Source organism: Equus caballus, chromosome 1, assembly GCF_041296265.1.
Source record: "Equus caballus isolate H_3958 breed thoroughbred chromosome 1, TB-T2T, whole genome shotgun sequence".
In the NCBI taxonomy this organism is placed as follows: domain Eukaryota; kingdom Metazoa; phylum Chordata; class Mammalia; order Perissodactyla; family Equidae; genus Equus; species Equus caballus.
In genome coordinates, this window is record NC_091684.1 from 159,314,666 (window position 1) to 159,329,064 (window position 14,399).

At 38.3% G+C, this 14,399-nt stretch overlaps 1 protein-coding gene across 5 annotated transcripts in view; it reads right to left on the reverse strand.

The window, feature by feature from the left end:
• The window catches only part of STARD9 (StAR related lipid transfer domain containing 9), a 122,323-nt gene that overhangs the window by 44,676 nt on the left and 63,248 nt on the right, over positions 1–14,399 (reverse strand). For all 5 annotated transcript variants that reach the window (XM_005603100.4, XM_070238483.1, XM_070238491.1 and 2 more), the window contains 8 exons: positions 11,931–12,000; positions 10,430–10,502; positions 4,088–4,155; positions 2,685–2,782; positions 2,059–2,268; positions 1,781–1,878; positions 753–830; positions 253–324 (listed from right to left, as the gene is read on the reverse strand). In XM_005603100.4, coding sequence (XP_005603157.1) covers positions 253–324; positions 753–830; positions 1,781–1,878; positions 2,059–2,268; positions 2,685–2,782; positions 4,088–4,155; positions 10,430–10,502; positions 11,931–12,000 — 767 coding nt within the window. The remainder of the gene's footprint in view (positions 1–252; positions 325–752; positions 831–1,780; positions 1,879–2,058; positions 2,269–2,684; positions 2,783–4,087; positions 4,156–10,429; positions 10,503–11,930; positions 12,001–14,399) is intronic.

Sequence of the window (14,399 nt, forward strand, 5' to 3'; positions counted from 1 at the left end):
AGTAATTTTTTTTCTAAGCTACTGTCACTATCCACAAGGAGTTATCATGAAACTTGGAGAGAACAAAGCAAAATCAGAAAGCCAGTCACCAGCCTTTCAGGTAAATTCTCCACGGAGACAAAAATTGTCTCTAAACTAGACAGAGCCTCTCTATCCTAACAAAGGAGCAGCGGTGGCCAAGGAATAATAGAGGGAGATCACACCTGCTCCAGGGTTATATACAGCACAACTGAGACCATCCAACACACCTACCTTCAACTCATTTTGGAGAACAAGCTCCTTCAGATTTTCATCCTTTTCCTCATTCAATGAACTGAAGTTTCTCTGCACAAACAAAAAGAGAGATGTGCTTCGTGGATCTCACTCCTACTCTTGCGAAAGAAGATAAGGTGCAAATAAGGGAAAGACTTTATTATTAAAATTAGAAACAAATCTGAAGTCTAAGTATTTGGGCTCAGGTTGGCACAAAGAAGGAGAATTCACAGAAACTTCTGGAGGGTCTCATTCCCCATATCTGCCCACACACAGAAGGACCATTCAGACAAATGCCCGTTGGACGACAGAGATGCTATAGTGAGAGGATGCCCACCCACCCGAAACTACACAGGGAATCAGAGTAATCTCCGTCCTGTCTTCGCTCCTGCCTCCACTCCACAAGTGTCACTTAACTGACGACCCAGAATGAGCAGGGCTCAGATTCTATGCAGAAGAAAAGGGGCTCTTGAGTACAGAAAAGTTGATTGCCTGCATACCAGTTCGAAGCTCAGCAGCATGGCTTTCAGTCTCCCAATCTCTTCCCTGAGTTCTCTGATCAGCTTTACATTTGCATCCTGAAACACAGAGAACTTGGTCACCACTGATTGCTATCAGGCCCCAACCCAGCTATGAGATGCTACATGCAATTAGCTTGGAAGAAGTGGATTACTCCTTTGGAGTAACTTCTGGAGCAGTCTTCTCAAAGCGTGGTCCCAGGACCAGAGCATCAACTTCACCTAAGAATTTTTTAGAAATATAATTTCTGCTCACACCCAACACTTATTAAATCAGAAACTCTTGAGGGCTGGGGCCCAGCTGATGTTTAACAAACCCTCCATGTGATTCTGCTATACACTAAACTTTGAGAATCACTGCCCTAGAGCAGGAAGTCAGGCAGGTAACACGAATGCCAGGCATGTATAGGTAGTAGGTGCTAATCTTCCTGAACTGTGACTAAACATAGTACCTGCCTAATTACACTGCCTTTTAAAACAGTCCACAGATGGGTTATATATGTCTGGCCAACAATCTGTGATCCCTGCTCTAGAACTTTTCACTAAAATTGCAAAGTAAATAAGGAACTTTTGGAATATTCTATTATTCAGCTTTCAAAACTAATGAATTCCCTATATGTCCCTTTGAACCCAAAACAGGTAAGTCACTGCAATTTGCAGAGAAAAAAGATAAAACACAGGCATATATCAACATTAACTCAAACTAAAAGTAGTAAATACAGAAACTTTTAAATGATCCTTCTTAGAGCGGCAATGGTGTACCAGGGATCTTAAGAGGAATGGCCTTAGAGAAATATCTAAAATAAACTATTTATAAAAGTTTACTGACAAAGTCAGTAGAGATATAAGAGAAGGGTATGACACTGGGAGAAAGCATTTCACTCCCTCCTCATTTGGAGAACAAGTCTGGCAAGTTGGGGTGATTCCAAAGAGAAAGACGACAACGAGAAGAAAAAAAGGAGAACTTTGAGTGAACGTTATCAGACCAGGACTTCAGATGAAGGTCTCACCTCATTTACCCGTGGCTTGTTGATGATGTTTTTGGCATTGGATGCATATCTCAGCGTGCTCATGGTCTCACTGTAGCTAGTGTGTGCAGGAGACACAGCTGAGGGAAAAGGAGAGAGTTAAAGAGCATGCCAAGCCCCCCGACCCAGCCCATAACTACTTGCCTTGCTGCTATCAACCCTGCTGTATAAGAGACCCTTGAAGAAATGGGTGGTCATGGCCCTTTCTCTGAGGCAGAGTACCAGTTCCAACACAGAGCCAGCTCCTGTATCCCACTCACTGGCAACCATGATGGTTTTGGAGTTGCCTCCAAGGCTGTCCTTCAGCAGCCAGGTCAACACAGAGTCCCGATATGGGATGTAAGACTGCCTCCGGGAGGGTCTCCATCCACTGCTGGTCCCAGAAGGAGAGCTAGGGATCCCACTGTCACCACCATCACTGGCTGTGCTGCTGAGGCTCTGGCAGCTGCTGAATACTTGAGAGTTCTGGGCTTAAAAGACAAAAAAAATAAAAGTGGAAGAGAAAAGGAATTATGAAACAAATGCATTAAAACAAAACAATGGTTGGGAAACATAGACTTAAGTATCACAATTCCTAACCCCTTTCTGCATATGATAAGATGCTTTAAGGTTAAGCCCTGAACTAGACTTTGGACTCATGACATGGAGTATTTAAGTCACACAATTTTTTAGTCTCCATTCTTTTCGAAATGGGAGTGCTGGGATGATGGTCATTTTGTGTTCTAAAATCACAGACAAAAATCAATTTTTCATGCCCCAAACCAGAAGGTAACTTTACCAAAAAGAACCTTGTAAATATCTACCCCATTTTGACAAAATTAAAATATGTGAGTTATTTTCCCAAGTCTCCCTCCCACTCTGATGATCCAGTCTATCAACCAAATACCTAAGGTGGAGATGACAATTCCCAGAGTCACAAGAGACTTGTTGATGTTGGCTCCTTCAGTAATCCGGTCCTTACAGTAACTGGGATCCGCTCTCTCACTAAAACAGCCAATGAAAACAAAAACAAAAGCAAACAAGAAGACACTATCCTTAAAATGCTGTTGAAAGACATTATGTTGTACATCATGTAAAGACTCACATAATAAATTCCTTTTAGAGTTCAGCTTCACAAAAAAGAGTTACCATCTTGTAATGAATGCTCATTTACAGTAATGATATTAGCATAGCTTTTGATATATTCATTTCCGCTTTTCTTTACTGTTTTAATTTCACCCATTAATGGCTTTATGGCATCTATGTCATTAACTGTCAACTGTCTTAAATTCCTTTTGAAGTCAATGAGAAATATGAAAACTTCACATTTCCAGTTGGCTAGTATAGGTTCTTCCAGACAGCACTTAGTTTTCCTTTTTCTTTTTTTTTTTTTGAGGAAGATTAGCCCTGAGCTAACATCTGCCACCAATCCTCCACTTTTGTGCTGAGGAAGACTGGCCCTGAGCTAACATCCATGCCCATCCTCGTCTACTTTATATGTGGGACGCCTACCACAGCATGGCTTGCCAAGCAGTGCACAGGTCCGCACCAGGGATCCGAACCAGTGAACCCCAGGCCACTGAAGCAGAACGTGCGAACTTAACCACTGTGCCACTGGGCCGGTCTCAGCACTTAGTTTTTAAGGGAATGCTATACCATATTAATTACTTAGCAGTTTTAAAATAAGAAAATTTGCCTTATTTCACCTTACATTTTTTGTGCAGCCACATTATCCCCAAGACTTTCTTCTTTTCGTATGTACAAGTGACTACAATTTGTGCTTTCTTCTAATACTTAAAAGGCAGTATCTTCTCTCCAATGCCACAATGTTTTTTAAATTTTTTTTTTAACTGATGTACCGTGCTGCATAAAATCAATATTAAGTCAAAGGAAAAGAGTATGCTAAGTTGCCTCCACTTAGATAGAGCAGTGGTTTTCAATGTTGACTATACACTGGAATCACCTGGGCAGCCCTAAAAACTACTGATGCCTGCATTCCACCCACTCCCCGCCCCCCCCCCGCAATAATCTGATTTATTTAATCTGAGCTGCAGCCTAAGCACTGAGAGTGTTAGAAGGTCCCAGGTGATTTTAATGGACAGCTAAGATTGAAAACCCCTGACACAGCACTTTTCAGCCCCCCGAAAACTCTAATTTCTTAACCAAGCATTCAAAAGATGTTTCTTTAGTAATTTTCTCAAGATGATTGATCTGTGAAAGAGGTTGGAACAAGCTTATTCCATGTAAAGTGGGCAAGAACAAGATCATGGTCAAGGGAGTAACGTCCCTTGGCTTGGAAATTCTAATTACCTGCCTGCTAGGTCCACAAGGTTGATCTTGCTAGCAATTTCAGAGGGGAGGTCGTTCTCCAGGATTGCCTGAGGGAGAAAACACATTTAAAGCTTATCACTTGGAATAGGGTGGTTTTTCCCCCCTTAGACACCCTAACTAAGGTGATATTTTGGATTTTTACCCAACTCAAGAAATCTGTTTTTAAATTTAGCTATAATTGACATATAACATTATATTAGTTTGAAGTGTACATTTCACATTTGTATATACTGAGAAATGACCACCACAATAAGTCTAGTTAACATTCATCCCCACGCATAATAACAAAATTTTTCCTGTGATGAAAATTTTTAAGATCCACTGTTAGCAGTATTATTATACAGTATTACTAACTATAGTCCCCATGCTGTACATTACATCCCCATGACTTATTTATATTACGGCAGGGAGTTTGTACTTTTTTAACTCCCTTCACCCATTTTGCCACATCTTGCCCCGCCCCACCTCTGGCAACTACCAATTTATTCTGTTATCCATGAACTCGTTTTTTTGTTGTTGTTGTTAGTGATGTTGAACACCTTTTCATGTACCTGTTGGCCATCTATATTATCTTCCTTGGAAAACTGTCTATTCAGATCCTCTCCCCATTTTTTAATTGGATTGTTTGTTTTTTTGCTATTCAGTTGTATGAGTTCTTTGTATATGTTGGATATTAATCCCTTATCAGACATATAATTTGCAAATATTTTACTCCCATTCAGTAGGATGCTTTTTCATTTTGGTGATGGTTTCCTTTGCTGTGCAGAAGCTTTTTAGTTTGATATAGTCCCCTTGCTTATTTTTGCTTTTGTAGCCAAGGTGATATTTTTAGCTAACTCAAGAAATTTGCATTCTAATGTGCTCTGAACCAGATGAGCCCTTGATATCTGATAGATATAATCAGCAAACCCTGGATTTTCATTAAAAATATGAGCAGGACATCACAGAGTAAGCAAGCAAATCCCCACAAAGTCCTCTGAGCACAACTTTCAGGGGCACCAGGAATTTTAGCACAATTTACCAGGGAAAATGCTCGACTCCTCTTCAGGGGCTCCGACTCTCATCATTAGAGACCCATAGCAGTGGGGGCCCTGAGAGAGGTCCTCTCTCTTGTTAACCTGAGTCACAGCATGTTAACTTGCTAGGGCAGGCACTCGGCCTCTCTCTGTTCTATTCAGGGGCATCCAGCCCTCAAGAGCAAAACTACTTTTCCTTTTTTAAAAAAAAATTCAATGTGGGTTTGGTTTTGTTTTGCTTTATTTTAATATTGTGCATCCATCATTAAAACTGAGTTTTAAAACATTTCCAATAACCTCCCAAATTCCCTCAAGTCTGTTTGCAATCAATCTCCATTCCCATCTCCAGCCCCAGGAAATTACTCATCAACTTTCAATCTCTATAAATTTGTCTTCTCAGGATATTTCATGCAAATAGAATTATACGTCTGGCTTCTTCCATTGTGCATAATTACTCTGAGGTCACCCATGTTGAGGCAGGCATCAATGCTTCATCCATTTTTATTGCTGAGTACTGCTCCATTGTATGAATATATGATGGTTTGTTTATCCATTCACCTCTAGATGGAATTTGGCTGTTTCCAGTTTTGAGCAATACAAATAAAGCTGCTATGAGTGTACAAGTCTTCCATGGATACATGATTTCTTTCCTCTTGGGAAAATACCTAGGAGGGGAATGGCTGAATCATATGTTAGATATATTTTTAAAGAAACTGTTAAATTCTTTTCCAGAGTTGTTGTGCCATTTTACATCCCAGTAGTAGTGTAGTGTAGAAGGACTCCAGCTCCTACACATCTTACCACTATTTAGTATAATCACTCTTTTTAATTTTAGCCATTTTAAAAGATGGGTAGTGGTATCGTGTTTGGTTTTAATTTGCATTACCCTAATGATTAATGATGTTGAATATCCTTTCAAGTGGGTAATTTCCATCTGTGTATTTTCTTCAGTGAAGTGTCACTTCAAAATTTTTGCCCACTCTTTTGAGTTGTTTTATTATTACTGGGTTGAGAAAGTTCTGTATATATTCTGGATACAAGTCCTTTATCAAATGTATGTTTTATAAATAAATTCTCCCTATCTGTGGCTCTTCTTTTTATTTGCTTAATAGTGTCTTTCAAAGGGTAGAAGTTTTCAATTTTTACCAATTCCAAATTTCAATTTGTTCTTTTGTTCAATTTGTGTGTTTTGTTTTTTGGGGTTTTTTTGAGGAAGATTAGCCCTGAGCTAACTACTGCCAATCCTCCTCTTTTTGCTGAGGAAGACTGGCCCTGAGCTAACATCCATGCCCATCTTCCTGTACTTTATACATGGGACACCTGCCACAGCATGGCTTTTTGCCAAACGGTGCCATGTGCGCACCTGGGATCTGAACCAGTGAATCCCGGGCCGCCAAGAAGTGGAACGTGCAAACTTAACCGCTGCGCCACTGGGCCAGCCCCATAATTTGTGTTTTTAGTGCTATATTGAAAAGACCTTGGCCTAATCCAAGGTCACAAAAGTTTTCCCATGTTATCTTCTACAAGTCTAACAGCTGTAGGTTTTACATTTATGCCTATGATCCAGTTTGAGTTAATTTATGGATAAAGTGCAACATATGGATCAAAGTTGTTTCATAATGTTTTGTGGTTCTTTTTTGCATGTGGATATCCAATATTCTACTACCATTTGTTGAAAAAACTATACATTCTCCACTGAATTGCCTTTGCAACTTTGATAGAAATCAGTGGCCTATATATGTATGGGTCCATATTGGACTCTTTTCTCTTCTGCTGATCTGTTCATCTATCTTAACGTTAATGCCACACTACCTTGATTACTTTAGCTTTATACAGTATATGGTTTATCCTGGAGAGTGTTCCATATGCACCTGAAAATAACAAGCACTCTGCAGAAGTTAAGTGGAATGTTCTTTAAGTGTCAGGTCACACTGGTTGATAATGTTGCTCAAATCTTCTATATCTTGCTGATTTCTGTCTAGTTGTTCTATCAATTATTGAAAGTAGGGAACTGAAATCTCCAGCTATTGTTATTGAATTGTCTATTTCTCTTTTCAATTCTGTCAATTTATCCCCTATGTATTTTGGGGCTCTATTGTTGGAAGCACATACATTTATAACTGTTGCAGCCTCTTGATGTATAAACCCTTTATCACTATGAAATGTCTGTCTCTAGTATTAGTCTTAATATCTATTTTAATCTAATCTAAGAGTACTCTAGTTCTCTTATGGTTACTATTTGCATGGTTTATCTTTTTCCCCCCTTTTACTTCCAACCTATCTGTATCTTCGAATCTAAGGAGTGTTTCTTGTAGACAGCATATAGTTGGGTCTTGCTTTTATCCAGTATGATAATTTGTACCCTCATCTATTCACATTTAATGTGATTATTGATATGTTCAAAATTATCTCTGTTGTTTTCTATTTCTTTTCTATATGTCTCATGATATTTTGTTTCTCTGTTCCTCCTTTACTGCCTTCTCTGTGTTAAATAAGTATTTTTAGTGCACCATTCTAATCTCTGATGATTTTTTAATTACATTTTTGAGCTATTTTCTTAGTGGTTGCTCGACGGATCACAATATGCATCTTAACTTATAATCAGCTTCAAAATAACACTAACTTAATTCCTATAAAATATAGAAACTTCACTCCAATGTATCTTCTTTTTCTCCTCATTCCTTTGTGCTATTACTGTCATATATATGACAATGTGTGTGTATATATATATGATGTACAATAATACAGCATTATATTGTTTTATACAATCTTATTCTTTTAATGACATTAGAAGAAATAAGAAAGAATATATTTATGTAGTCTTTTATATTTACCCACATATTTACCATTCTCAGCACTTTTCATGTCTTCCTATAGACTCAAGTTACTGTCTGATATCACTTTCTTTCAGTATGAAAGATGTCATTAAGTTTTCTTCTAAGGTGGGCTGCTAGCAATGAATTCTGTTTTGTTTTGTTTTCTTTTCTTTTCAATCTAGGAATGTTCTTATCTTCATTTTTTTTCTTCTCCCCAAAGCCCCCTAGTACATAGTTGTACACACTAGTTGTAGGTCCTTCTAGTCCTGCTATGTGGGATGCCACCTAGCATGGCTTGATGAGCAGTGCTAGGTCTGCACCCAGGATCCAAACTGGCAAAACTCTGGGCCACTGAAGCAGAGCACACTAACTAAACTACTTGACCACAGGGCCAGACCCTGTCTTCATTTTTGAAAGCTAGTTTTGCTGCCTATAGAAATCTTGGTTGACAGTTTATTTTCTTCCAGCACTCTGTCTTCTGAGGTCCAGGGTTTCTGATGACAAGTCAGCCATTAATCATGTAATTGCTCTCCTGTATCTGATGAGTCATTTTTCTCTAGCTGTTTTCAAGATTTTCTCTTTCTCATTCAACAGTTTGACTATGCTGTGTCTAGGTATGGATCTCTGTGTGTTTATTTTACTTGGAGTTATTAAGCTTCTCAGATTTGTAGATTAATGACTTTCAACAAATTTGGGGATTTTTGTAGCCATGATTTTTCAAAATTTTCTTATGCCTATTCTCTCTTCTCTCTTTCTGAGATTCCCATTACATTATGTTGCAGATTTGATGCTGTTCCACAGCTCTGTGTAGCTCTGTTCATTTTTCTTCAACCTTTTTACTTCTTCAAATTGGATGATTTCTAGTAGTCTATCTCCAAGTTTACTAATTCTTCTGCCATCTCAAATCTGCAATTGAGTTCCACTGGTGAATTTTTCATTTCAGTTATTATACATTTCAATCCCAGAATTCTTGTTTTAAAAATTTTTTTCTATCATTTTATTGAAATTCCCTAGAATCCCCCTAACCATGGTTTCCTTCAATTCTCTGACCATGTTTATATTAGCTGCTTTGAAGTCTTTGTACAACAAATCCAACATCTGGAGTACTTAGAGTCAGTTTCTATTGACTGGTTTTTTCCTAAGCCTGGGTCACACTTTCTTGTTTGTTTGCTTTTGCATGTCTAATAATTTTGGTTGAATACTAGACATTTTTAGATAATACATTGTAACAAATCTGGATTCTGATTTTTTCCTATTGAGGGTGGCAGTGGTTGTTTTCTTTGGTAATCTGTCTGGACTAAATCTCTAAAATCTGTCTCCCCCACAATATGCAGCCAAAGTGGTCTCTGTTCACTTTTTTCTCTTATTTTTAATTTTAAGCTTGGCTTCTTAGGGACCACCCTGTATCTGCATAGCTTAGAGCTCAGCCAAAGATTGGTCAGAAGCTGTAATCAAACACCTTGAACCAATAAGACTTCTATTCTGTGTTAACGGATCTATGTGTGGGCAGGGGAATGCATTAAAAGTTCAGTAGTTTTTAAGTTTACCCCAGAATTCACTAGCCATAGGGCCTTCTGTGGCTCCTCTGCACATATGTGCAGAGTCTGTCCGTCAGGGCCCACTTAGTCTCTGTGTATGTGCACAGCTTCTGCTCCTCAGTATCTGTGAGGATCTTATCAAGCCTCCTATGGCTGTATGATCTCCCAGAACCCCTGCAAAATCCCCTAATAATCTGCCAGTTCATTTCATGCCTGAAACAGACCCAAAATCTCAGGCCAAGGGAGCCACTGGCCCTCCTTGTTTGCTCACCACTGAAATCACCATTTTAAGTGATGATTCTCCAAAGCAAGAAAACACCTCTGGCAGTGGCAGCAACAAAGCTGCTGGTTTTCACAGCCTTCTCTTCTCTGATTGAATGAGCTCACTGACAAGAGACTGGAGTGTGGTTAGGAACCGGAGCAGCCCAAGGCAATACACCATACATTTGTGCTGTGTTTACCTGCACTTCAGAAGTTTTCTTGAACAAACACTTCTCAGTTTATTATATGCCTGTGGTCTATTTTTAGAACACAGAAATGGTTACTTTTGACAGTTTTGTCCAGCTTTATAGTGCTTTTGGGGGATAGAATTTGTCGACTTCTTCACTCCATTATAATGAAAGTGAATCTTTTTTTCATTTTAAAGCTTATTTTCATTTCAATCTTTCTTTTTATTTTAAATGCCATACTGATCACATATGAAACCGCTTTGAAATGTTAAAAGCAAAATAAAAGTAGAAGTTATTTTGATTAGTCTTTATGAAATGCCTCTACCCTTTCTAAGTGTATAGCTTAACAGATTGTATATAGGTCCTCCTAGTATTAGATCATATCAGAGGACTGTAAATGGAAGAGTAGGAGAAAAGGAAAAGAAATAGGAAAGAAGACAAGAAAGCAGTCAAAAGGGACAAGGACAGGAAGAAATCTAATCTAATATAAGAGGTAACCAACCTTTGTATAGTGGATAGTGAAGATGGCATGGGATCTGCTGCTGGCCTCATGAACATGGGTGGCTGCTGTGATTCTGTGTATACAAAGGAAGACAGTTAGGACAAGGATTATTTATATATGGTAGATCCTTAAGGATCCATAGGGAACACAAGAAATGTTAGTGCTGAGGTTCAGAGATGAGAATCATAAAATATCCCCATATTTAGGATAGTATAGTTAGGAGAGTGGTCCAATAGGGTAGAAGCAGCACCCTAAGTACTGATATCTGAGAATAAAAGGGAGTGTATCTTCATACTAAACCACACTAGAACTTTTTTTTAAGCAACAGAAGTAAAAATCAGAGTTTAAAAGTGGAATACTAGAGTGTCATCAACCTGGAAGAATATCCCCAAGACAGACGTATTAAATAAGACAAGCGGAGGTGGAAAGCTTGCTGGAGAAGAAGGCTCAAAGACAGAGAAAGTAAGTTGTGGTTAAAAACAGAGTATTAATCTTACAGTGCCAGAAAGGCCTTTGAAATAAGATTTTGAATTACGTCAATGTCATGCTTAAGCCAGATGGAGTTCACAGTCTCCCTGAGAAATTCATTCCAATGTTAACCTTTAAAGTCAGGAGAGTCTTTCCTGTATCTAAATCTAAGTCAATCATGCCTCAGTTTAAGACCACCTCATTGACTTCTGTTCTCAGAGGAGCTGGAGAATTGAAGAAGAGAGTCAAAATCTAGAGGCTGGTCTCATGATTCAACAACAAAAAGGAAAGGCGAAGCTTGAAACTTAAAGATCAAGGCACTCAGACCAGAAGCAAGTGCCTCCAGGAGAGTTCCACAAAACCCAAAGAGTAGAATGTTAAATTTAAATTTTTTCCTTTATGTTCAATTAATTTGTACCTGCTAAAATAGGGTAGATAGAAGACTCTAAATTCCTTCCGTTTTTTTACAAAAAAAAAGACTATTTTTTCAGGCATATATACTAATGACATTCTGGGCATTTCATAGTAATTAACAACATGAAATGCTATCGCAATTTACAATAGCTTTTAGGAGAATCTACACCCCTTAGGTATTCATATCAGATTCAAAACAGTCTTTTTTGGGCAACCTTTACAAGTGTGCAAAACTAGAAGAAAATGGTTTTCTGAAACATTTTACATGATATTGGTCCTCATCTCTATCAAGCCTGAGGAGAGGACAACACAGGTGAGAATCTTTTCTTTGATTAAAATAGAAGTTGTGCATTATAAGACAAAGCATTGAGTAACTCTCTGGGCTTAGTGCCTAATATTATTATATCCAGAACAAACTCCAGCTTCACTACTAGTGAGAAGAGCACTAAATCTTAGTCACTACCCCTTACCCCGGGTACGTTACTGTTCTGAGAAAGGCCTCCTGATTGTGAGTGTGGGGAGCTGCAGAGAGAAGTGTCATCATACACTCAAAGGGGTGTGAGAACACAGGACAGAAGAATGAGGCTGATAGAATGACAGGAACAAACAAACCAGTTACCTGTTTGCTATTCCCTCCTCCAAGAGCTGAATTACTTGCTTATAGTTGGTAACTACATGTTGAGATAAACCTATCAGATTTGTGAGGGAGCGAAAAAAGAAATTAAATACAATTTTTGGTAAAGTTTAACCTTTTCCTAGAGGTCTTTATTATTCCTATTTCATATCATTTGATAGACACGAGGGAACTTGCTAAATTCATTAAGAGAATAAATTAATCAACAAACATTTATTGGAAGCCTACAGTCTGGCATTGTGATAGGCTCTGGGAACATAGGTCTCTGCCCTCACAAGAAGTCACATCATAGTTACGCTAAGAACAATAACAATAATAATTCCTTACAATTTTGCTATGTAGGTTATAAGAAAACTCATATATTACTTCATTTGGCCCTCACTAAATTCCTGAAGTATACAGGAGCTACGCACTCCACAAAATGGCAGACTCAGTTTGGCATACAAAACATATAGGACACACGTACCTATCTTCCCGCAGTTTACAATCTTGAGAAGTTATACTATACGAGACAATCTGGCCAAGCAGTGCAGCAGTAGAAGAGATAATAAATGTAAAGGAGATCAGAGGAGCAGTCAGGGCAGGCTCCATGGAGGAAGCGAGACTTGAATTTGGCCACTGTAGAATGGGTGGGATTTAGATAGGTGCAGAGTTCTTTAATGGCATGAAAGTAAATCTTTATGGCTGGTCACTGATCAAGTCAAAAAGGGTCATCACAACTGTGCTTGTGAATCTCTACATTAGAGATTCAGGAACAAAGTAACTTCACAGGCTCGTGGCTGAATACAATCACACTAAAAATTAGCAAAGTAAATTGAACGTTGGATTTTTTTATATTAAGGAATTATTGTTATTATTTAGATGTGATAACAGTTTTGTGGGTATGTTCTAAAAAATTCCTTATCTTTTAGAGCTACATACTAAAATATTTATAGATGAATTAATGTGGCATCTGGAAATTGCTTCACAATAATATAGGATGGGGGAAAGTGGACAGAAATGTATAGAGAGCAGGATTGGCCAAAGGTTAATGGTTATTGTGACTGGGTAGTGAGTATATGGGGATTCATTATAATAGTCTATTTTTGTGTATGTTCAAAATTTTCTATAATAAAAAGAGTTTTAAAAATTTAATCAAGGATGGAGACCTTCTGCTTTTGCTAATGGCAAATTAGATAATATAAACCTAGCCTTCCACTCAAGACTATTAGAAAAAGCTGGAAATATATCCAAAGGAAATGAAAACACTAGCTCAAAAAGATACCTGCACCCCCACGTTCACAGCAGCATTATTTACACCAGTCAACACCTGGAAACAACCTAGGTGTCCACTGATGGACGAATGGATTATTCAGTCATAAAGAAATGAGGACATCCTGCCATTTGTGACAACATGATGGACCTTGAGGGCATTGTGCTGAGTGAAATAAGTCAGACAGAGAAAGACAAATACTGCATGATCTCACTTATACGTGGAATCTAAACAAAAAACACAAAAACTCAGAGGAAAAGAGATCAGATTTATGGTTAGCAGAGGTGTGTGGGGGGAATTAGATGAAGGTGGTGAACAGGCACAAACATCCAGTTATATGATAAGTGCGTGCTAGGGATGTAACGTACAACATGATGACTGTAGCTAACACTGCTGTTAGGAAACAGGAAAGTTATTAAGAGAGTAAAGCCTAAGAGCTCACATCACACAAGTTCTTTTTTGCTTTTTCTTTTTAATGTATCTATATAAGATGATGGATGTTAAGTAAATCTATTGCAACAATCATTTCATAATATCTGTAAGTCAAACCATTATGCTGTACACCTTAAATTTACACAGTGATGTATGTCAATTATATCTCAATAAAACTGGGGGAAGAATTATAAAAATAAAGAGGGTCCTGTGACCAAAAAGAAAAAGAAAAAAGAAAAAGCTGGACAAAATGTAAAAGACATCAGCCTTATGGAACAGAGGGCTAGCCAGATAGTAAAAAATTTCCAGGCCATCTACTGGGGAAAGATGGAAGCCCAGAGAGATAAGGCCAGCATCTAGAGACACTTTTCCCCTGGGGCATTTGCCAAATCTTGAGGGGAAGTAGCAGAGTATAGTCCTCTTGACAACCTCGCAAATGTACAGAGACACAGATTGCAGTCCAGAGCCATCCAAAGTGGGCCCTATGGAACTCCACTTCTTTGGATTGGAAACCTGAAGGGCTAAAACACAGGGATGGGGTTGACTTAGAAGTAAATAGCCTTTGATGGGACTGCAGCTAAGCTGTGAACATTCTCAATCCCTGGATTGGACTGAGGTGATTCTGGATCACTAGTGTGTGCAGGAACTTGGCACAAATAAATAAAAGTCTTCTGTACAGCAAGATATTATTGTCCTAGATCTCCAGATTATTTCTATAAACATTTCAACAAATATTGTCTGGCATGAAATCATAACAAAATAAACATACA